General features: G+C 37.2%; 1 protein-coding gene across 13 annotated transcripts in view; it reads left to right on the top strand.

Annotated features, from left to right (window-relative positions):
- gphna (gephyrin a) overlaps positions 1 to 25113 on the top strand; it is a 479030-nt gene that overhangs the window by 341388 nt on the left and 112529 nt on the right. For all 13 annotated transcript variants that reach the window (XM_015351213.2, XM_015351218.2, XM_015351214.2 and 10 more), the window contains exon 7: positions 10575 to 10847. In XM_015351213.2, the coding sequence (XP_015206699.1) occupies positions 10575 to 10847 (273 nt within the window). The remainder of the gene's footprint in view (positions 1 to 10574; positions 10848 to 25113) is intronic.

Here is a 25113-nt window from a genome sequence, read left to right on the forward strand (position 1 = left end):
TGTTATGTCTAGTCTGAATATTTGCATAAAAAGGTCCCAGTCCATTTAAATTAAAGTTTAATTATATTTCAGTAGTACAGTCACTTTTTAAAAAGGATATCATAAGCAGTATTACACTGGTCAAAGGTTATAAAGTTGGGCACAAATCTATAATGCAAATCACAGTGCTTTTAAACGCAAGTCAGGCAGTGTCCTTGACAAATCCTAGACTTGACTGGATGCAGAAGCATGAAGATTTAACTGGTTTATATATAGGAGTTGAATGTGCTTATAATTTAGGCACCCACATCTCAAAGTACTCTTCCTTGATTTAAATTGTGACACAAGAATTTGTCGGTAGTGGTGGTTATTTCTTTTTTTCCACCTTAATCTGAGGTGAATTACCTGTTTGCAGTGTAGAGCTCAAAGCAGTATCCTGCGTCATGATTGTCGTACTCTATTATCCATTCCAGGTAAATAAGCCCCATGCTTCTCTTTATTGTTTATGACACTGCAGTCAAAGACTTCTCTCACAGTTTTAAGATTGTGTCAAATTAATATGATGTTTTTCTCCTGGTGTTTTAATTCAAAGAGACAGTGTAAGGGTTATGTAACCTTTAGCATCGTAGGCTAAAATCCACACCAGTTATTGTGCTTGTCTGTGCTGGATGGATATGTCTAATTGATTTTTGCTTGGGGAATTGGAAAGTGGAAAGCAGCACTCTTTTAAATGGAAATGGGAGAATGTCCATCGTATATACTTGAATGTGTATGTATTAAGTTAGGAATTAGGGTTCTGTAGTAAAGAGTGCAACTGAAAATGTGTGTGCATGTTTCTAATTGTTGTAATTCTGCCTCATTTACAAGTTCATACGTATTGTGGGCAGACCATTTATAATTATATCAGAGACAGATGGAAGACCAAATGGAATTTCGGAGATGCTGAGTTATTAAAACAGCAAATACCTGTGCTACAAGAGAGACTGATCCTGGCTCTGGAGATCCATAGCTCAGTAGCTTTTATGGGTCATTCTTAATTACCTTAAAATGATTATGATTAAAACTCATTATTTTGTAAAAAGTGTTTATTTTAGAGACCCACTGGAAAACGTTCATAAACAACCTGCAGATTTTCAGCACCACACTTGTCAAATCTTGTCAAATCTTGTCAAATCTTTCAGCATTGATGTGAGAAAGTAGCATTTTTACAAATGTTTTTGAAATGCTAATTCAATTTAATTGATAATTAGATACCCCCCAATCCTTGTCTGTATAAATGTAAATGTGCATTTTCCTTTAATAATTTTATCATAACTTCATGAAAAATAGTTTACGGTGAAAAAACATCATGATTTAGCCTTCACATTCTCACTTTAGCAGTGTGTACTAATTTCCAACATATGATGGACTGAATGCCTTCAGTGAGGTCGATTACTTAGACTCTTTTCCAGTGAGAAAATGGTGAGGCTTCCACCATTATTTGGAGAAATTCACAATTTTTAAATTACCTTAAATACACATGCTGATAACCTGGCTCAGCTCAAAATAGTTAGAGGCACTGAGTTCTGGATTTGCTCAGCAGCTCCCAGTACATCTTGTACTGTTGGCTGACATCTTACCAACACCGAATTACATTGCAAAAGGAATTTCCTTCTATGAAGGCTTGGACTGAACTACTGTGGCAGTGGGCCCTCAGAAAGATTTAGTAATGCAGGGCTGCCACTAAAGGCTGATGCAGGAGCTGTCCTCAAAGACTCAGTGTTTTGAAAATACTTCCTATGGAAGTATAATTAATTAATTGATTGGAATATAGTTTTGTATGCAAGGGTGTACCATAAAGGTAATACTACTGTAGGTTAATAGTTGTGAAGGATACCTGCCCTCTTTATTAGTATATACAATTATGTTTACAAGTGTATACAATTGTGTCCTTTGAAAGAACTCCGACCATCCATTTTCACACCGCTTTATCCAATAGAAGGTTGAATGGGGGCCAGAGCCTAACCCGAATAAAGGGTGCAAAGCTGTACACACCCTGGATGGGACACCAGTCCGTCGCAGAGCATACACAGGTGGATGCTGCACATTGGTGGTGGTGGTGGTGGAGGGGAGTCCCCATTACCTGTAAAGCACTTTGAGTAAGTGTCTAGAAAAGTGCTATAAAGTATAAGTGGAAGGAATTATTAATTATTATTATAGATATGCAGACACATACACCAGAGCCAGTTTTCCCAGAAGCCAGTTAACAAGTATTTCTTTGTACTGTGGGAGGAAGCTAGGTCTACCCTTGGTCTAAATTTGACGCCAAGGCCCTAGTACAGTGAGACAACAATGCTAACTACTGCACCACCATTTGTCCCATATGAAAGAAGTATTTTAATTATTTCAGTTGTGTGAAGTCAAAATACCATAGTCTGGGATTTTTGTGTTGTTTTTAGTATAATAAACTGCTAAAGATCTGATGTAACATGAATAGATATACAGATGCAGCCATTCAAAACGAGCAGGCGATACCGCATTATTTTGCGGTGCACTTGACGCAGCCTACCGCGAGTTACCGTAAATTCTCACATAGTACCTCATAATACCACGTGGTACCGCAAGTAAAATAATAGGATCCGGTATTTCCGCAAAGTGGAGCTAATAAAGCTCAACCTCTCATGTTTGAGCTGTCACCATCAAAGTCTTTAACGAAGATATTACTAATAGTATTAATAATGAATGACCTTGGACAAGCTGTAAACTCAAAGTATTGTCCTGGTCTACATTCTTTTTTTCATTGACCGTCTTCGTAAAAGTAACACCACAGCATTTCGCAATCACGCATTTGTTTCCAATCATGCAAAGTACAGTAATTTTTTAGAATCTCCGATTCACCATACCTTTCACATGCTCATAAAAGATTGATTTAGGAACATAAACATATTACTGTATGCAAACTGTACTGTGTACAGTATGTATATGTATATTTAATGTCTTTACTGTGCCCGTTTAAGTATTGAATATTTATATGGAATTTTACTACTGAAGGGAAATCTTAGTAGCTGAGCATAAAAAGAATAGGAGCATACTGTAACGCGTGTGAAGGCCATAAACGATATTAATTTTGGAACATAAACATACAGTATATGGCTGGTCTCGGTACTTATTTAGAAAAAATACACACCAGTATTCCATTTCTCCCTAAACATTTTAAGCATCGAAGCTTTAACTAACGTGATACCGGAGTCAACAAGCATACTTTTAGAATTTGATTAAAAGGGAATATATTATAGAATCGCGTATCTAAAGAAATTAATAACGATATAATTATATTCATGTACCGCAACACAAGAATAGTACAGGCTGTACAATGTCTGTTGAAACTGTTTCTGTAGGGCTTTTTCAACACTCATCATATGACCTTGCCAGTGGCGCTGTGGTCTAGGTTCCTGACTTATACATCACACGTTGGGCATTTGAATCCAGGAATGTGTTTTCTTTCTTCTTTTTTTCAGCATGGAATTAACCTATTACTTGATTCTTATGGATGCCCGGTTCTGCCTGGGATTAAAAAAAAAAAACCCATGGAATCGCGTATCTAAGGAAATAGCAGTATAACCTTATTCGTGCACAAACAGTGACATGTTACATTATTAATTTGGGTGTCTCCTTTTGCCAGAAGCTCTAAATTGCTTTTTGATTGCGGTTTTTGACTTTTTTTAAATTACAACCCATTAAATAAAGCTGATACTGTTTAGACTCTTAATTATTTTAAACTGTATTACAGCAGCACAATGCACAATACAACGTAAATAGCTATCTTTGTCTTCTGCGTAATAATGTTCACCTCTCTGTCCAGCAAATTAACAATAGTTATAATAATTAACTTTATTATATATAGTGCCTTTAAAGGTGGCTCCTCAAAGCACTTTACAGGATAAAAACAATAACAACAATACTGTTAGGCTGGGCAAACAATTTTTATTTTTTTAAAAAAGAAATAAAAAATGAGATATAATGATGTGTTCCGTCTTAGACATTAACGAAGAGCATAACAAAGGTCATAAAGGTCATAAACGATATTAATTTTGGAACATCAACATATTATGTAACTGTATGTTGCTGTTATAGGTATTTTAAAGAAAAAATACTGTAAAATCCTAGGTTCGGTAAAATGTTTCAGGCATTCATGTGAAGGACAACAGAGCTTTCACTGGCCGATGATCAAACTTTATTAATAAAACAAAAACTATCCGACCAAACCAGAAAAAGAAGAAAAGAAACAAGAATAACGGACACAGCGCGAGCCTGTATTCTCTCCTCAACCGTCCACACCACACTTTTCCCTGGGTCAGAGATTAAATAAAACTTCACTCGCACCAAACAAATAACCACACACTGAACACTGAACATGTTAACCCAAATATGTCTCACAATCCTATTATGGTACATTACTTTGCTAAAATGTATTTAAAAATAAAAACTATTACAAACGCCAGCAGAGAGAGAGACACACACGCAGTTCTTCATTGTCAAAAAGTAATTGTTTTTTACTTTGTTATCACCCAGACAAACGCAAATGCATTATTAATGAAATGCTTTTATTCGTTCTTCATCGAACTTTCAAGTTGTCATCTGTTGTTGAAGCTCTGTGAGACTAGATTCACACATGGCTAGACTTGACTATTTAACCATGAGATTATGTTTATGTTTATTAATCTTCCTTGTTATGCACTGAGAATGATAAGCACCCAAAACACGAGGGCAGCGTAGCGGTCGGCTCTGGCTTTCCCATCTATACCGATGCACTGCAAGTACAACCCCCCCTCCTTCACTTGAGTGATGGGCAACAGTTGGATATCTGGGAGAATTGTTCGTTCCACTGGTGTCTGTGAATTCTGCTGTGTAAACGGTGCTTCCTGAGGGGAGATAGACGGCGGGAACAGCATCAGCCAGGTCCTGGGCGGTGGTGAGCAGAGAAGCCGGGATGCAGTGTCCTGAGGTGGTGTGTGCTCTGTGGGGGGCAGAGCTTCCGCCAGGCATTGCAACCTGCGTGGTGGGGGAGGCACTCATCGGGAGACAGCTGCTCAAGCATTTGACTGCCGGTACACACTGTCTCTGGCTTCTGTATCTTCAGGAGTGTCTCTAACCTCCCAATCCTACCCTGTAATGCATCGTACTGCTCCCGCTGCTGCCGAAAAGTCTCCATACAGGTGCTGCTTCTACGGGTTGGCACCCTTGCCAGCGGCCGAGAGCAGAGTGCATTGCACTTTGACACATTGTCTTTAAATCAATTGTTGTCAGAATATCCCCACCTCCAAACGAGAACAAAATTGCAACGATTTAATTAACTGTCTGTTTCAGTGACTTAAAGTATATATTTAAAGTAATAATTTAACAATATATGTAAATGTTTTAAGATATGTCTGTTGTGAATGTCTGTAGATTGTATCTTATTTTTAGTTTTTGTTTTGTTTATAAGGGAGAGTGTCATAGAGATGACTCCCTCACCCCCCATCCTGATTTTAATACTTTTATTTTTTCACAATCTGGCAATGCCAGACAGAATTCACATTCGCTGCAGCCAAATGGCTTTTATCAATTATCGCGCCCGGCTCCTCAATGGAATCGCTTTAACATGCTAATGCGTTGGTGTAACAGTCCGGGCATGGCAAGCTTCTATTATCTCCCAGCTATGGCGAAAGGAACCCGTCTTTATTGGAAGACAATGAACATATTCTACCCGTACATGAGAATATAATGCTGGTGCGTGGGCACGGTGGGGTGCTGTACCAGCTGTCAAAAAAAAGTCTTTTTTTTTTTAAAAAAGTCAATTGAGTGTCCATAATATTGCAGTAAGTGAAAAGACCACAGGCATTCTTCCTCCCCCTACATTCTCAGAGTAGAATAGAATTTATTATTAGCACAATTTATTACAGTGCTAAATTTAATATTATTGATTACTAATAATTTATGCTTGCACCTAGCTTTCTTAACGCGAGAAGTACTACCGTAAGTAAGTACTGTACTTACTGGGTTTTGGAGGGGGGAGAGGTGTCTTTAACTGGAAATCTTGCCCCGTTCTACTTTGAAAATACCTGTGAAACCAGTTTAATTCGTCACCGCCAGCACTCCCACAGAGAGTGATGAAAACCGTGCTGCGCCAGGCGAATGCACATCAATATGTTTGGCTTTTGGGTTCAGGTTAACATCTACAGTGTTCAGTGTGTGGCAATTTGTTTGGTGCGAGTGAAGTTTTATTTATCTCTGACCCAGGGAAAAGTGTGGTGTGGACGGTTGAGGAGAGAATGCAGGCTCGCGCTGTGTCTGTTATTCTTGATTCTTTTTTTCTTTTTCTGGTTTGGTCGGATAGTTTTGTTTTTGTTTTATCAATAAAGTTTGATAATTGGCCAGTGAAAGCTCTGTTGTCCTTAACATGAATGCCTGAAACATTTTACCGAACCCAAGATTTATTTTCTTTAAAATACCAATAACAGCAACATACAGTTTACATAATGATGTTCCAAAATTATTATCATTTATGACCTTTTTGACCTTCGTTATGCTCTTCGTTAATGTCTAAGCCGGAACACATCATTATATCTCATTTTTTATATTTAAAAAAAATTGCCCAGCCTAACAGTATTGTTGTTATTGTTTTTATCCTGTAAAGCACTTTGAGGAGCCACCTTTAAAGGCGCTATATCCAATAAAGTTCATTATTATTACTATTGTTAATTTGCTGGACAGAGAAGTGAACATTATTACGCAGAAGACAAAGATAGCTATTTACGTTGCATTGTGCATTGTGCTGCTGTAATACAGTTTAAAATAATTAAAAGTCTAAACAGTATCAGCTTTATTTATGGGTTGTAATTAAAAAAAAGTCAAAAACCGCACTCAAAATGCCATTTAGAGCTTTCTGGCAAGAGGAGACACCCAAATTAATAATGTAACATGCAACTGTTTGTGCATGAATAAGGTTATGCTGCTATTTGCTTAGATACACGATTCCATGGGTTTTTTTTTTAATCCCCAGCAGAACCGGGCATCCATAAGAATCAAGTAATAGGTTTATTCTGTGCTAAAAAAAAAGAAGAAAGAAAACACATTCCATAAGAATCAATGCTTTTATATAGCGCCTTTAAAGGTGGCTTCTCAAAATGTTTTACAGGGTAAAAACAACAATAACAACAACAATATTGTATTTCATTGCACTTTGACAGATCGTCCTTAAATCAATTGTTGATTTAAAGTTTGACAGTAACCCTAACACTAACCCTATTTTATTTTTTCAAACACTATCGACAGACATTGTACAGCGTGTACTATTCTTGTGTTGCGGTACATGAATATAATTATATCGTTATTCATTTCTTTAGATACGCGATTCTATAATATATTCCCTTTTAATCAAATTCTAAAAGTATGCTTGTTGACTCCGGTATCATGTTAATTAAAGACTTCAATGCTTAAAATGTTTAGGGAGAAATGGAATACTGGTGTGTATTTTTTCTTTAAAGTACCGAGACCAGCCATATACTGTATGTTGATGTTCCAAAATTAATATCGTTTATGGCCTTCACACACGTTACAGTATGCTCCTATTCTTTTTATGCTACTAAGATTTCCCTTCAGTGGTAAAATCCCATATAAATATTCAGTACTTAAACGGGCACAGTAAAGACATTTAAATCTTTCTACGACTGACCAACGCACCACGAGTGCCCCTGTCAGTCAACCAATCACGTACCGCGGTATTTTGCATCATCGCCTTTTCCCCCAGGGCTAGTTAACTCACCCCCCATCTGGATATGCCCAATCAGGAGATTTATCCCAGATTCTCATTATTTACTTGAGTGGGTTAAAACCTGATGTTGCCAAGAATGTACAACTATGCTTTCCTGATATTACGGAGAGCGGAGACAGATTTGATTTAATAACTCGTGAAGCATGCATGCAGAAGTGTGAGCGCTGCAAATGGGAGGTAAAAAGACTCCCAAGGAGGAGAAAAAGGAGCCGGCAGTTTGTCGCAATTATTATATTGCGACTTTAATATTATACCAAGATATAAGACCCCTTCAAGAAAATAATGTCCAATTTGGGGGTGAGTTAACTAGCCCTGGGGGAAAGGGAGGCAAGAGCCCAAAGACAAAACTACTAATAAGCTGGTGTTCAGTTACTAAAAAAAAAGTGTGTTGTTTGGAGAAATTGTAAGAAAGAGGCTTGATTTCACAATTAAAGAACATGTCAGAAGCTGAAACAAGAGCCGTGTGTGAACTAATAGATTTGATCTAGTAAGACCCTTTGTAGCCTTCCCAAATTTATCTCAAGATTTAATTAAAAGTGAAATAATCTTACAGTGTACAGTAACTGGGGGACACAGGAGCACAGCTTTCCTGTTTTTAGACTAAAAGAGCATAAAGATGTCACAGGTTGCTTGGCAAAAGATGTACAGTTTCAACTACTTATGTGGGTGGGGGACACCCCAGACCTTATGTCAGGGAAAGAGGAATCACAGAAATCTTACGCTCGCTATTCAGCATTTGAAAGAACTAAAAGACAAGGTGAATAAAGAGAGAGGCATAAAAGATACACCGGCTTAAGTCTCCTGGTTAGAATCACTGTTTGGGCCAGGAGGAATGTTTTTCTTTAAGTTACTAACACCGATTATAGGGGCTGTGATACTTGTCTTCCTGTGTTTATGTTGCTGTATGACATGTATTATTCCAGTGCTTCGAAATATGGTAATGAATATGTTTACGCATCAGTATATTCTGATAAGAATGCAAGAATCCGAAGTATGGGAACCTCCTGCGAATCCATATGAAGAATCTAACTTTTAAACATTTTAAGAATAAAAAGGAGGGAATTGAAATGGAAATCTAATAAGTAAATTGATTCTTAAAATGTAGCTTTAGGAAAATATATAACAAAGTACACACTGTTTAGGTTACTTTAGAAGACAATGTACCAAAACAATATATGCTGTCTGGGTCATTAGATTAGCCGAAAGTAACTGGTAAGCTTTGAAAAACAAATCTAGTGGCGCTTCTTCTTTCGTTTTTATGATGTAATCTGTTTAGTCTTAGGGAAAGGGGAAGTGTTAGAAGGGACAAAGTGCTGAGCTTTCTCTTACAGCGCAACATCTTATAAAAACCCTGTATTGCTTGTATTAAATTGAGTCTCTGATGCACTTTGCAGAGTGGCAACAGGGCTCCCAATATTGCAATATTGAAATAAAGACCTTACTCAGGTGAGAACTCTCTCTCGTGGCTTCCTTGATAGGTATATTTCCATGACACCATTTACCTACAGTGTCTGTGCCGCGCACTTTGAATGGCTGCATCTGTACTGTAAAGGCACTACCCTGAAGCCGATTTAATACATTTGTTATGCATACACACTTTCAAGGCAATCTTGTACTGTACGTAATAGGAAATCTTTATCTCCATGCCATCTACTGCATAGAGGTTCCTGTACATTTCCAGCAAGTTTTGTAATGATCTCATAAATATACCACGTGTTAATAATGGCAAATACTCTGGCTGAAATATGAAGGTTAAGGTGATATTATTCAAGTACATTATGCATTCTTGCAAATCCAACTGTGTTTAGGGACAGCTTCTACCTTGCATTTTGTGCACTTTTGTCAAATGTTTTAGTATGGGTTACAGCCAACTTGGACAAGAATCTGGCTGTGACTTGTAAATTTAGGGCTTCATCCTTTTGTGGAATGGTGTCTAATATGTATTTTTAGGGTTATTCCTGACAATTCAGCTAAATAGTACTACTATGATTTTACAAAATGTAAGGAAACAACTGTTTTCATCCTGTTTAGTTATAGGAGACAGGCAGCAGTGATGATACTCACCTGTAAGATTGAGCCCTTTGAGAACAGGTTTTGACCTTTGGTCTCAGCCTCATCAGTTTAAGTTTCAGCTCTGTCCACCAGCCTACTATTGCTACAGTATGTTTCACCAGAAGGCTTTGGGTGGTCCTGTGCAGTCCAATTGATCCTCTACTTTATGGGTGTCTGTGAACCTTCAGTTTGGTTAGTGAGAGCTTTGTAATTCCTCATGTTGATGTTAATGTTAGATGCTATGAGAGTTGGCAGTTTAAAAATGTCAAGCTGAAACCTTACATATTTAATATTCTATTCATTAAATTTTCCTTTATTAAGATTATTTGTTGTGTAGAACTGGTTAAATTTGGTGCACCGATGACATGTATGACTATTCAAATGTGACTATTCTTTTATTTCATCATTGATTGTTATCTATAGTTTTGAATTATTTCGTTATCAGTTAATTCATTCGTTACACTTAAAAAATGGAAGATCCTCTTTTTGTTTGAAGTATGATGTAAAGTTAATCATATGTTCAGTGCAAAGTAATAGTTCTACATATATTTTAGACACTTTTGTGCTTAAAAGGTCTTTGGGTTGTGCAGCAGTTAGGCCTAGTTTAGTTAAAAGGTTTTGCCCTAAAAGGCTTGTTAAGTACAATCCCATGTGAAAGGCATAAAATTAAAATTTTCACTGAAGTCAATGGTTTAATAGTGGAGCCCCTTAGCTGAAGTCCTTAGCTGAATCAATTTTTTTTTATTTTCAGGAATGCTTCCAGTTTATCCTGCCTGCTCTACCTCATGCCATTGACTTGTTGCGGGATGCCATTGTGAAAGTCAAGGAGGTTCATGATGAACTGGAGGACCTCCCTTCACCCCCTCCTCCGCTGTCCCCACCTCCTACGACCAGCCCCCACAAGCAGACGGAAGACAAGGGAGTACAGTGCGAGGAAGAGGAGGAGGAGAAGAAGGATAGTGGAGTGGCATCCACAGAGGACAGCTCCTCGTCTCACATCACTGCCGCTGCCATTGCAGCCAAGGTCTGTGCCAGGCAGCACAGGGGCCACTCACACAGGGGGTGCATTGCTTCCGTACGGTTTGTTACCTAATACCTGATAGAAAAGCCTGAATTAACTTAAGCATCTGTACCGCCATTATGTTCTCTAGCTAGAATGCAGGGAACCCCTAATGAAATGAATGGACCTACTGTCTTTCACCTACTTTGAAAGGTGAAAAAATCTACAACTCAATCAAACTGTTAACAGGCATTTCTCCCAAAGGCTGGACATTCACTACATTAGGTAATCCACTGGATCCATCACCCAGGAGCCTACGCCCTTAAAATAACCTCCTAATTTTCCTGCAGAGTAATTGGCAGTAATTACACACCACATTAAGTTGCGGATTTAACTTAATAAATCATACATAGCAATTAGCGTGGCAGGCTGTCCACACTGCATTGCTGGTGTTTGCTCTTAACAAAGGCAGACTCAAATCTTTTAATCATTCTTACTAAAACCATTACCAAGAAGAAACTTCCCTGACACTAGCTGCGTGCTCAAAGACTCCGTCAGAGTTTAGGAATTGTTTATTACAAAATAATGGAATAAAATAGTTGGAGTAACTTCTCTCTGGACAAGTACAGATGCAGCCATTCAAAACAAACGGGGTACGCTGCGGTATAACGCGGTTGGCGTGTCGCATCAAAACGTGGTATAATTTTCATACCTGAAATCACCGTATGCAAATTAGGTTATGTTAATAGTATCCGGAATCACCTTGTAAAACCGCCAGGAGGAGCTAATAAAGCTTAACCTCTCATGTACAGCATTTGAATTTTTAAATTTAAACTGTGTATTTCACCATGTTAATCATCATTAATTAAAAAGTTGGTATATTTTATGAAATCAAGATTGCTCAGTTGGGCAAAAGTACACAACCTACCTTTATCATAAATATTTTAATTATGCAGAAATATTTTATGCTTCAAAGTCTTTACCGAAGATATTACTAATAGTATTGTAACGCTTACGGCCGACAGGCACTGTGTAAGAGCCGGCGTACCAGAGCAGGTTATGTCACCGCCCTTCCCTGTGATAGCAGGACTACAGCTCTCTACTGGGCTGTAGAGAGATCTCTCTTTAGCTCACGGGGCTAGGTCGCTGCAGAGAGATGCGGGAGTCCCGGGTTCAAGCCTCAGTGGGGATGGGGCCGACCTAATGCGGCAAGGGCGCCCGCCTGAGCCCCCGTTGCGTTACAGTATTAATAATGAATGACCTTGGACGACCTGTAAACTCAAAGTATAACCCTGGTCCACGTTCTTTGTAACCGTCTTTGTAAACGAAAATACTTTATTTTTTCATTGACAAAAAGTAACAGCATTTTGTTGATCCGATCACGCATTCGTTTCCAGTCATACAAAGTAAGTCACAGCCACAAGTAACTAACTAACAAGGACAGGACATTAGCTAGCCAATATAATAAAAGAATAAATGACGTTTTTTGTTCATTTCTTTAGCACATTTATTTGAACATGTCCATCAATTGTACAAGCACTGAAAAACTGTCCAATCCCTAGTTCTTCAGGCATTTTCTTTCTCGCTCCAGGAGCGTTCCTACTGGTCCTTGTCTCAGTGCCTTCTAGGATAAAATGCCAGCGATTTGTTGTTAAAATTGGGTTTCTTATAATGCCACAGCAAACTCTCATTTTTATGTCCACTATAACAGACATAATCTCCCTTGCTTTTAACCAAGCATTTCATAATTTCTAAGAATGAAAATGATTTAAACTATGCGACACTTATCATTCAACGAGAGCTCAAAATATCACAAGGATCCTCAAGAGCGCAACAAAGACAGCAGAAAAAGATATCAGATACATGAAAATCCAAGCTTTTTATCTACGCTAAGAAGTACAATGGAGCAAACATGCTGTCGAGCAAATGAAGGGCTAACAGTCCTACACTAGGGCAGCGTTATAGACCCTGACAGCCGACTGGAGGAAAGACCTGCGGAAATGTTCCCTTGAACTCCGTAGCTGGAGCAGTCTTTTGCTAAAAGTGCTCCGCTGCCCAGTAACAATCCCATGAAGTGGATGAGAGGTGTTGTTCATGATGGCTGAGAACTTGGTCAGCATTCTCCTCTCTGCCACCACCTCTATGGGGTCAAGGCTCATCCCCAACACAGTACCAGCCTTCTTGATAAGTTTATTGAGCATATTTGCATCTTTTGTCATGATGCTGCTGCCCCAGCACACAACAGCGTAGAAGATGGCCGCCGCCACCACTGATTCATAAAAAATGTGTAGCAGTGTTCCACACACACCAAAGGACCTGAGTCTCCTAAGAAAATAGAGTTGGCTGTGATCTTTCTTGTACAGGGCGTCAGTGTTGCCAGACCACTCCAGCTTATCATCCAGGTGTACCCCTAAGTACTTGTAGGAATGTACGCCCTCTATGTCCTCAACCTCGATGGAAACAGGGTTCAGCGGAGACTTATTCCTTCGAAAGTCGAAGATCATTTCTATGGTCTTGCTGGTGTTAAGCTGGAGATGATTAAGATGACACCACTCCACAAAGTTGGTAATCAAGCTCCTATATTCCTCCTCCCTCCCCTCTCTAATACACCCCACAATTGCAGAGTCATCTGAAAACTTCTCCAGATGACGTCTCAGAGTTGTACCTGAAGTCAGAGGTGTAAAAGGTGAACAGGAATGGGGAAAAAAAGACCTGCTGATCTGTTTTACATACCAGGAAGACAACAGAATATGATTTTTTCTATTCGAAACATGTTTTTATTAAATTCATTTATGTATTTTAAACGTTTAATTAAGAAGTGAAACCCTTACAGCACACACAAGGAAGAAAAATCACCTGTTTTTCGCGCATAAAAATAAAAAAACAGCGCAGCCTCCAATTACCCAGACTGAAAGCACGGGAATAAAGCTTTGTTTGATTTCTGAATCCCTTTCTTTATGTCCTGTTTTCATTCAGGTAAGGGTTAACTATACACACAATACTGCTGACAGCAGGAAAATTCCTATACTTTACTCAGCGGCGTCTTAAAAACAGTACCCATGATGTTCAAACCGATTTTTTTTACACAGAAGACTGACACAGCTTTATGTTGTGAATCTGTTTTTCTAAGAAAACATGTCATTGGGGGAAGGTGGACTTGCCCTTATTCTACTTTGCAAATACCTGTGAAACCGGTTTGTTTACAAACAATGTAGATGTAGACAGAGAGAGAGATGCGATAACCGCTCAGTGCTGGCGAATGCATAACATTAATGTAGAGTTTTCGCGCTCACATGGATTTACACCCTACACCCCGCAGTACTGCTGTGTACATACAGTACGAACATGTTGTGATATTTAGAAATGTAAAAAATGTCAATATAATGGCAATAATATTTGCTATTTAGTTTTTCAAAGAAATGTTTTTGTTAAAAGAAAACTGATGGTGACAGCTGGGTTTGAACACTCAACCTCTGTGTTTTAAATTAGTCATTTAATCTATCACGCCACTGAGGCACTCATGTGACATGTGCATATCACTACTACTACTATTTGTGCAACAGTACATGAATATAGTTACACCGTTATTAATTTATTTAGATACGCGAATCCATATTATATTCCCTATTAATCCAATTCTAAAAGTATGCTTTTGTTTAATCCGATAACGAGCGTATTCGCTGAAAAGGTTAAAACTATCAATTTTCACAAAGCAAATAAATGTACAGTAATATATGGTCACGTAAATCACGTAAAAACATTTCCGAAATAACCACATGTGAGACATTGATGCTTAAAATGTTTAGGGAGAAATTGAATACTGGTGTGTATTTTTTCTTTAAACTATGGTACAAAGAGCAGCAATATACAGTTTCCATAATGTGTTTATGTTCCTAAATTAATATTGTTTATGACCTTCAGATGCGTTATGCTCCTCTTCTTTTTATGCTCAGCTACTACAATTTCCCTTTAGTTGCAAAATTCCATCTAAATATTCAATACTAAACGGATTAAAATGTGCACAGTAAAGAGATTAAATGATTAAATCTTTCCACTACCGACCAATGCACCACGACCCAGCCAATCACATACTGTGGTACGGCGTGGTGGTGCACACGTAGTTGCCTGCGGTACGGGTTTGTACCGCGAACTTTGAATGGCTGCATCTGTATATGTTATTGGGATGGTACAGAAAGTGAACTGTGAAACTTGTATCACAAGATGCATTTTCTCTTCTTCAGGGTAAAGGCGAGACAGCTTACACTAAGTGGCCCCCTTCAACAAAAATCTTAACAGAAGTTTATTTTTCCTAGCAGACAGGGAAACTAATCTTACCTGTCTGGAGAAAGTAAATTTCCCCACACATGGAGACTATTCTTGAATGTTTTCCAGTTATAAACAAGAGGAGGTAATTTATCCCATCTAGTAATTAGTAGTTGATTGGCCATTTCTTGAAAAAGGGTATCAGCTGGGTAGCTTGTTGCATGTTTCCACAACCCAAGTAACCCAACTATGTTACTTAATGTTTGGATCTGTGCTGGAATTAGTTTTCAAGGCCAATGCCTTAAAAACTGGGGCACAACTGTCTCGAAACCCCAAAAAATCTTTTGCACCTATTTATAGAGCTGGATATTTTGCTGGAAAAATTCAGATGAAGCATCTTGCTGATGTGTGCAAGAGTAGAGTCTTAATTGGGATTTGAACCAACAACTTTTCTGTTACAAGTCCAAACCCCTAACCAATGGTGCATACAACAGTAAACGACCTCCAGTGTACCCAAGTGGACTTTCATGGAAAATAGGCTTCTGTGATGTGGGTGGAGAACTAAGATATCTTTTTCTACCCCCCTCCCAATTCCCCATTATACCCTTCTGAAGTGATTGCCTTCTCCTTCCTCAAATGTATCTTTAGTACCAAGCCCTATTCACCAAACAAATTCAAATGAATTTGGCGAGCTCTACAATTTATTTTTGTTTCTGGTATGTTACAAATTGCAAAATGTGTTGTACTGTAGATAAATAGCAGGGTAATGCACCACTGTCCATTATCTTTACTAGTTCTAAGCACTACCATGGCAGACATCAACAACAACGTCTACACTGGTAGGAAGGGCTGACCCAGGAACGGTTATTTGCTCAAAAAGATAAAAATTGGTGCCTTTATTATTTTTACCTTCATCCATTTGGATAATATTGTTCTATGGAGAAGTAACACCAGATAACATTTTATTCCCAGAGGGATGATGCTTCTATTCCAGGTGATTTAATATTTTTTAACTGAATATTAAAGATGCCCTTCAATTACTAAATCCTGTCCAGTCACCTTCTCTTCATAGGTTGCTTTTCATTAAAATTCACTTGATGTAACCTGGCTGAATTCAGGATCTCTTATGTTAATTGCATTTAGTACTGCACTATCAATTTTCAAGTGATTTCTCTGACAGCTTAGCCCCTGAGGGGTGGTATAATGAAATGCGTACCGAGCATTTGAAGGTACAGGTTGCTGAGGGTAATGAGGGCGGCTTCTCAGCAAATTCAGAAACACCTCATGCAAGCAGTTAGGGTCATCCTACGTCTTACACCATTTTCTCTGACACTAATTACAATTAAAGAATGTATTCCATACTAACCATTTCCATGGAATTACATTCCATGTTCAGCATTATATTGTAGTTTTTCTAACTGCATTTTAATGCTTCTTTGAATGCTTCTTTGAACATTTCTTTGATAATGCTAAACTGGAACTAAAACTGATACTGGTTATTTTCCTTGGATTATAACATAATCACACTAACCAAAGCCCTTGTTTACTGTGAATTTTTTTACATACTGTTGAAAACAGAAATTTCTCATTTTCCCTGACTGAGGTTTTCCTTTATCATATTCCAATTTGGAATATTGATAAACTGACATAGTTGTGTGCACATTTAAAAATGTTAAGTCTAACAATGTTAAGACTGCAGATAATCTTTCACATCTAATAACTTTCTAATGCGGTGTCAAAAAGTGCTATAAGAGAGGCTGTGAACTAGAAGAGGTCATTTGGTCTATCTTACTGATTTAGTTACTACTTAATGAACCAAGAATTCAAAACGTTTCATGAAAAAAATAGTACAGAAAAGGAAGCCAAAGGAAACCATTCATCCCATCTAACCTGTTTGGTACTTACTGTAGTACAGTAGTTATTTGATTCAAGGATCCGTCCAGCTGTTGCATCTATAGTATTGGCTTCATCATCATGGCTAGGCAGCTTGCTCCATACTACCACAACCATTTCTGTACAGAAAAGTGCTTCCTGTTTTCAGTTTTTAAAAGGTTTTCAATTTTGGATACCCGAATCAAATCTGCACATAATTTTCTCTATTCCATGCCAAACGATACAGTTTTCTTAATCTGTCTGATTGTGACATTCCAGGAATTGAACCTTGTTTGTTGTAGCCACCAAATAAGATCCAAATATTAATTTTCAAACTTACTATTTTGTACATATTAACATGTCTGCCCAGCCAATGCAAACTGTGCTCAATTCCAAGCATAACCAGAACCACTTTTGACAGGGCAAGCTGATGATGTAAGGGTTCCAGGACCACCCCTCACCAGAAGTGAAACCTGTCCTGGTCTGTGGGTAGACAGAGAACTAGAAGTACCCAGAGAACTTCCATAATAACAAATGGAGAGCATGCAAACTTGTACACTTAATTAGGTATCCTTGTAAACTTTTACAGTTATCATGAAATTGTTCTTGTTTTGAGGCCCAAAATGAAAGTCACATAGTATCAACAAGTACGTTTTTCGCAGACTAGAGCAAAATAAATGTAAAATAAATAACTGTAATCTTCTGCTAGAGCTGTAAACATTCCAGAATAACCAAACATATAATACTAGTTTGAGTAAAATATTTTGCTCAAAGTTAAAGACACCGTATACCACATGAGATCTTTTTAATTAAATTTATTAATTACAGCAGTAGTTTGCTGAAAGTCAAAAGCTTGCTTATTTTAGAGATGTTTTGCATTTCTATGCATTCCATACACAGTATTTACTATTGTTGAAATAATAAATCACCCTAAAGCTCTGTGTGGTGCAAGATTCCTTCAGGTTACATGGCTTTTGTCACCTTAGCAGAATAACCACTCCACACACTGATGTAAGACAAGGATTCAAGAAAATCCATGACTGTTTAAAAGATAATATAGTCTTTCCACACTACCTATACCTTGAATACATTGAACATTCCAATCTAATAATTACTCGCTTATTATGATTATAGTAGTTCAGGTGGGTAGCTGCATCAGCCTGTGTAGGCTGCAAAGGAACAAGTAAAAGGTTTATTCCATGCTGAAAAGTGAATAAAGAAAACACAATGTTTCAGCTCACACCTGAAGAAGGCTCCACAGCCAAAAAGTTGTGTTTTCTTTCTTCTCTTTTCAGCATGGAATAAACCTATTATTTGTTCCTATTATGATTATATACTGTATAACAGATAAGAAATATACACAAGTCTCTTGGGGTCTTTGGCGGCACCTAGTGGCTGCCCCATCATTATTGTATCTCTTTCTCCACACAGCAGTGCACTACCTACATTAATACATATTTACCTAAATATTCATTGAAATTACATACTGAGATTATGGATGATTTTTTTTTCCATTACATTCCTCCCTTTAGAAAGATCACAAGAAACTCGCTATACTCACCGAGGACACATATGGAGAGTAGCAACAGATGGATAAGCTTTCTTTTATATCATCCTGGTCCTGACATGCACATGAACAATTTATTGGAGTGTAACTCCCACTCTCTGTATCCTGCAAGTAATTGACTAACACATATATCATCACCATTGTCATCTTAGTTTTTAACTTCCAGAAAGTTCAACTGTGCTTATTCGGTTTGCACCTAGAAACATTCCATCTCAGTGGTTTTGGTATTTTGGGGCCAGTTTCTGTAGGGTTTTGACTTTATTACAAGCATGAAAAAAACAGTAATCACATTATCTATGCAGTGTGTCAGGGTGCATTGGAAAATCTAAATCAGAAATGTTTTGGCTTGAACTCCCCCCAGTCACTGAGTAGCACTGAAACCTGTTAAAGTGTGAAAACATTAGCACACTTGTAGTCTGTTGTGATTTATGATTTTTCAGGCCAAACTTTGTTAACTGGACAGAACTCACTTTTGGCTGCCTTACCTGGATATACAGACGATACTGTGTAGGAGGCTATTGCTCTGTTGTTTTGGAAGTGCATCCAAAACTAACATTCTTTTGCTCATCTGCTGCAAATGTGTGAATAGTGTCTGGCTGTACCCTACATTTTTTGGATCCTGTATTTATAAATTCTCAACTTAGATCCAGACTGCATGATGCAAGCCTCAATGAAGTAACAAATGTATCTTTGAACATATACACTGAACTGCTTTAAGAAGCATAGTTTCAGTTGGAAACAGTATCCCCTGTTGCTTTTTGACAGCTGGGTCTTCTGAAACACACAATAAATTAATTAAGTACACTTCATACTATATTGTACATTTACTGCTTTTAATTTTGTAAAATGATTAAGGTTAATTTACTGAGTTTCTTTATGTGGAACTGACTTACATTTACCATTCCTTTTACACATCCATTGTAGTCACTAGCAACATCCAGAACTTGTCATCAATGCAAAACTTCACATTCTGCTCCATTTTTTTTTCAAGTCTGTTTTTCACATGTACAGATGCAGCCATTCAAAATGCGCAATAAAAACCCATACTGTGTGAAATTATCTGCAGAATAGTGCGGAATATCACAGTACAGATGCAGCCATTCAAAATGGGTGGGGTATTTCACGGTATACCCCGGTGGGCGTGTCGCATCAAAACGCAGTATCACGCAGTATCACGCGTCATTTGACGTCATGCCGGAAAGTATCCGGAATCACCTTGTAAAACCGCAAGGAGGAGGCAATAAAGCGTAACCTCTCATGTACAGCATTTGAGCTTTTAAATTTAAACTGTGTATTACAGCATGTTAATCATCAGTCATTAAAAAGTTGGTATATTTTATGAAAGCAAGATTGCTCAGTTGGACAAAAGTACACAACCTACCTTTATCAGACATATTTATGCATCAAAGCCTTTACCGAAGATATTACTAATAGTATTAATAATGAATGACTTTGGACAAGCTGTAAACTCAAAGTATCACGCTGGTCCACATTCTTTGTAACCGTCATTTTAAACCAAAATACTTTTCATTTTTTCTTTGACAAACATCACAGCATTTCCTTGATCTAACTAACGAGGACAGGACATTAGCTAGCCAATACGATAAAGGAATGACTTTTTTTGCTAATTTCTTTAGCACATTTGTAAAATACAGTCTTTGCTGTGCTTTTGAGGATCTTTGTGATATTTTGAGCTCTGGTTGAATGATAAGTGTCGCAGTTAGAAATTATGAAATGCTCTGTTAAAAGCAAGGGAGTTTTATGTCCGTTACAGTAAAAGAAAATGCCTGACAAAGTAGGGCTTGGACAGATTACAAGTGCATTTTTGCAATTTACGTTGCATTGTGCATTGTGCTGCTGTAATTCAGTTTAAAATAATTAAAAGTCTAAACAGTATCAGCTTTGTTTATGGGTTGCAATTTAAAAAATGTCAAAAACCGCACTCAAAATGCAATTTAGAGCTTTCTGGCAAGAGGAGACACCCAAATTAATAATGTAACATGTCACTGTGCATGAATAAGGTTATACTGCTATTTCCTTAGATACGCGATTCAAAAAAAAATCAAGTAATAGGTTTATTCCAAGCTGAAAAAAAGAAGAAAGAAAACACATTCCATAAGAATCAGCACTTTTATATAGCACCTTTAAAGGTGGCTTCTCAAAACGTTTTGCAGGATAAAAACAACAATAACAACAACAACAATATTGTATTTCATTGCACTTTGACAGATCGTCCTTAAATTAATTGTTGACTCTTCTCTCTTTCCTACTTGTATGAAGTGACTAAGCTCCGCTCTGTACCACACAATGATCCCCCCAGAGTCTCTGCCCCAAGTGATTTGGTTTTTTTTGACAGAGGGAAAAAAACTCTCTCTCTCTCGTTCGCCCACCCCCCCCCTCTCAATTTCAATTCAATTCAAGGTGCTTTATTAGCATGACCGATGGGTACAATCAATGTTGCCAAAGCAAATGAAAGTAATGATATTTACATTAAACAAAACAAAAAATAGAAGTAAAACAAAATCTACAGACATATTACAGACATTTACAACAAAGACATATTATAAAATATTGACATATACTGTAGGCGGTTGGAGCATTATTGGGAGACAGACTCACTGTTCCTCAGGCTGTGACAGGAGATCACATACTGGGCTGCCAGTTCAACTGAGTTCCCTCCTCCCTCTCCCAGTAGGATTGGGACCTGTTGTGATTCTGGCAGGTGTGGGAACTCAGGGATTAGATTTCTGAATTTCGGGAAGAATGTTTCTCTAATCCCAGAGTATCTGTCACAGTGCAGTAGGAAGTGCACCTCTGTCTCTATTTCTCCCCGCTGGCAGTGGGAGCACAGCCTGTCCTCTCTGGGCAGCCAGGTCTGCCTGTGTCGCCCAGTTTCTATGGCCAGGCTGTGGTCACTGAGCCTGTACTTCGTCAGGGTCTGTTTCTGTTTGTTGTTTCTTATTTTGGTCAAATATTCAGCTAGTGTGTATTGTCTGTTTAGGGTTCTGTAGCATTCCAGTTTATGTTTTGTTTGTGTGTATTCCTCCCCCCGTGTATTGTCTGTTTAGGGGAAGTGAGAGAGAGAGAGAGGGGGTGGGTGAGCGAGAGAGAGTTTTTTGCCCTCTGTCAAAAAAAACCAAATCACACCTTGCTAATACAATTGCAGTCTTTTCAAAGTATGTGCTGTCCCTTGACAAAACAAGGATCGCCAGATAATGTGAATCGAAACCTGTTTTTCTAGCTTTTAAAGTCGTGCGATGTGTAAGCAGGAACACATCATTATGTCTTACATCTGAAAAATACATAATATATCTCCCAAACAAATGCAAACGTGTTTTTAATAAAATGCTTTTATTCACTCATAATCTGACGATTTCAGGAAGACTAAGGAAGGAAAAAGGAAATTGTCATCTGTTGTTGAAGCTCTGTGAGCTTGGTGACTTTGAGACAACTTGTTATCCCAAGTTGTTTGAATCGCCACAATTCAAATGGAGAAAAAAGAGCTGGCTGACAAGATTTAAGATGTGGCTGCCAATGTTAAAAAAAACACGTTGCCCGACGTAAGTTGCATTGCTTGAAAAATAATTTTATTTCGAGAGACTAGATAAGTAATTCGAGTGTTTTTTTAACTTCCTGAAAAATAAGTTATAATTTAACAATATGTGCAAAAGTTTTATGATATGTTGCTGTTGTGAATGTCTGTGGAGTGCATCTTATTTGCCTGTCCTGGCTGTGCTCTCTCGCTCGCCCTCCCCCCCCCCCCCAATCTCTCAATTCAATTCAATTCAATGTGCTTTATTAGCATGACAGATGGGTACAATCAGTGTTGGGTATTTACTTTGTAATCTGTGGTCCTTTTAACTGTTTTTACATCTACTGTATTGCTTTAAGATGCCACTTTTAAAGGTGATATATAAAATCAAGGCTTTAACTTGCTTTAACTCCGCAAGTCTGAGTTCTTGTATCCGTCCTATCCGAACCCGAAAGTATTACCATATGTATCTTTTTAGTAGGTGGTGTACAGCTTTTTAGTACAGATTACACTTTTCTAAAATGTATTTAAAAAAAAACGATTACAATCTAATCTTTCCACGTTTGATCCCAAGATCCCAAGAAAAATAAATCTAAACGGGGAGAAAGCTATGCTGAAAGTTTATTAAGATACTTAGAAGACAAAGATATCAATTTATTTTGCATTTGTCTGATTGTGAATCAAAAAACACATATATTTAAACACGCGTTTGCAATTTAAATCAAAACGCAATTTAAATCAATATAAATGTTTCTATTGTAACGCATAGGTGACTATTCATTGTTATCAAAATGACTTAAATTCGATCATGTTGTGATATTTAGAAATATAAATTTGTTCGGTGCGAGTGAAGTTTCTGACCCAGGGAAAAGTTTTATTTTTTCAAAGAAATGTTTGTTAAAAAAAAAGGCATGGCTCCAGCTGGATTCAAACACCCAACATGAGATGTGTGAGTCAGGAACCTAACTCACAGCGCCACTGGCAAGGTCACATGCAGAGTGTTGAAAAAGCCCTACAGAAACATTATCAACAGACATTATACAGTGTGTACTATTCTTGTGTAATAATAATATACATTAATATAATGATATCGTTATTAATTTCTTTAGATTAGCGATTCCATATTATATTCCCTTTTAATCAAATTCTAAAAGTATGCTTGTTGACTCCGGTATCACGTTAGTTAAAAACTTCGATACTTAAAATGTTTAGGAAGAAATGGAATACTGGTGTGTATTTTTTCTTTAAAGTACCGAGACCAGCCAAATACTGTATGTTTATGTTCAAAAATTAATATCGTTTATGGCCTTCACACACGTTACAGTATGCTCCTATTCTTTTTATGCTCAGCTACTAAGATTTCCCTTCAGTGGTAAAATTCCATATAAATATTCAATACTAAAACGGGCACAGTAAAGACATTTCAAACTTTCTACGACCGACCAACGGACCACGAGTGCCCCTGTCGGTCAACCAATCAGTTACCGCGGTATTTTGCATCATCGCGCATCACGATTGCTTAATTTAATCTCTTTACTGTGCATGTTTAAATCCGCTTAATATTGAATATTAATGGAACTTTACAACTAAAGGGAAATTTTGGTAGATTATCTTAAAATTAGAGGAGCATAACGTCTCTGAACGTAGTAAACTTTATTAATTTAGGAATATAAATATATCATCAAACTGTATATGGCTGGTAGTGGTAGTTTAAAAAATAAAAAAAACAGTATTCCACTTTCTTCATAAACATAAACATTTTAAGCATCAAAGTCTTTCACTCGGTCACTTACAGTTGTTATTTTGGGACAGTTTTGGTGTGCTCGTTTTATTTTAAGTTATACTTTATAAAAAGCGATGAATGCTTGCACTTGTTATATACTTTAAACTTTAAACTTTTTAGAATCTGTTTAATAGGGAATATAATATGGAATCGAGTATCTAAAGAAATTAATAACAATTTAAATATTTAAATATATTTATATAGCTCAAAGTATTACCGTAGTCCATTTTCTTTGTAAACATCTGCATCAATATGACTCATTCACACATGATTACTTGGAAATATTTTGCCTGCCCTTTTCAACTATAGCCTAAGCTGCCAAGCGGCTTGTTGGTATAATGGCTTCAGTACGTGACTCAATACACGATTTCTAGCAGCTGGGGTTCTAATTCTGCTCACGGCATGAGTTTTGCTTTAACAAATACACATTTCTTTTAAAAAATACTAAAATAGTAAATATTTCGACAAAATATTAAATTTGTTAAAAGCTAAATTCGATCAACAACATGAATGGGCAAACGTGTATACTGTCAACATTAGGAGTAAGAAGCAGTTCAACTAGTTTAATTCAAGTCAATTCAAAATACCTTATTTATTGGTAAAATTATTATTTATTAAGCGTGGCATATAAAGACAAGCCTTTACAACAAGCCTTAAAACCAAATTGTATATATTATACAATATATAATTAATAATAAAGAATTATTATAATTGAGAATAACAGAACAGTATTAAAAAGACCGCTGAAAATGAGCTATAATAACGTATCTGATATTTATTAACAACATGAATTTATTAATAACTAAACATTTCAAACTGCTTATAGTTTGCAATTGTATTTTTTTCGGAGTGATTTGTTACTGTTTTCACAACCTTTGCTGGTTAAAACGAAGACAGAGACAGAGTGTTCCACAGCTCTCTTTAATTTGTGAAGCTCCCTCTGTATTTCCTGTTTTCACACAGATAAGAATAAACTATATTTGCAAGTCTTTTCAAAGTCAGAAAGATGTTCTGTGCTCAACGGCTCTTTCCCCACAGTACGCATTATGTTCCATTTTTAAGCATCAGTCGAAGCATTCTGAAGTCTGTCAAAATCGTAAAAAATAAACAAAAAGTGTAGGTGAGGCTGCTATCTGTCCTGGATAAAGCGGTTAGAAAATAGATGGATAGATTTAAATTTGTAAAAATGTGAATGCGATACTGAAGGTATTATTAATATTATTATTAATCAATGACCTTGGACAATCTGTAAGTTGAAGAATTATAGAGCAGA

The sequence above is a fragment of the Lepisosteus oculatus genome, chromosome 8, assembly GCF_040954835.1.
Source record: "Lepisosteus oculatus isolate fLepOcu1 chromosome 8, fLepOcu1.hap2, whole genome shotgun sequence".
Taxonomy (NCBI): Eukaryota; Metazoa; Chordata; class Actinopteri; order Semionotiformes; family Lepisosteidae; genus Lepisosteus; species Lepisosteus oculatus.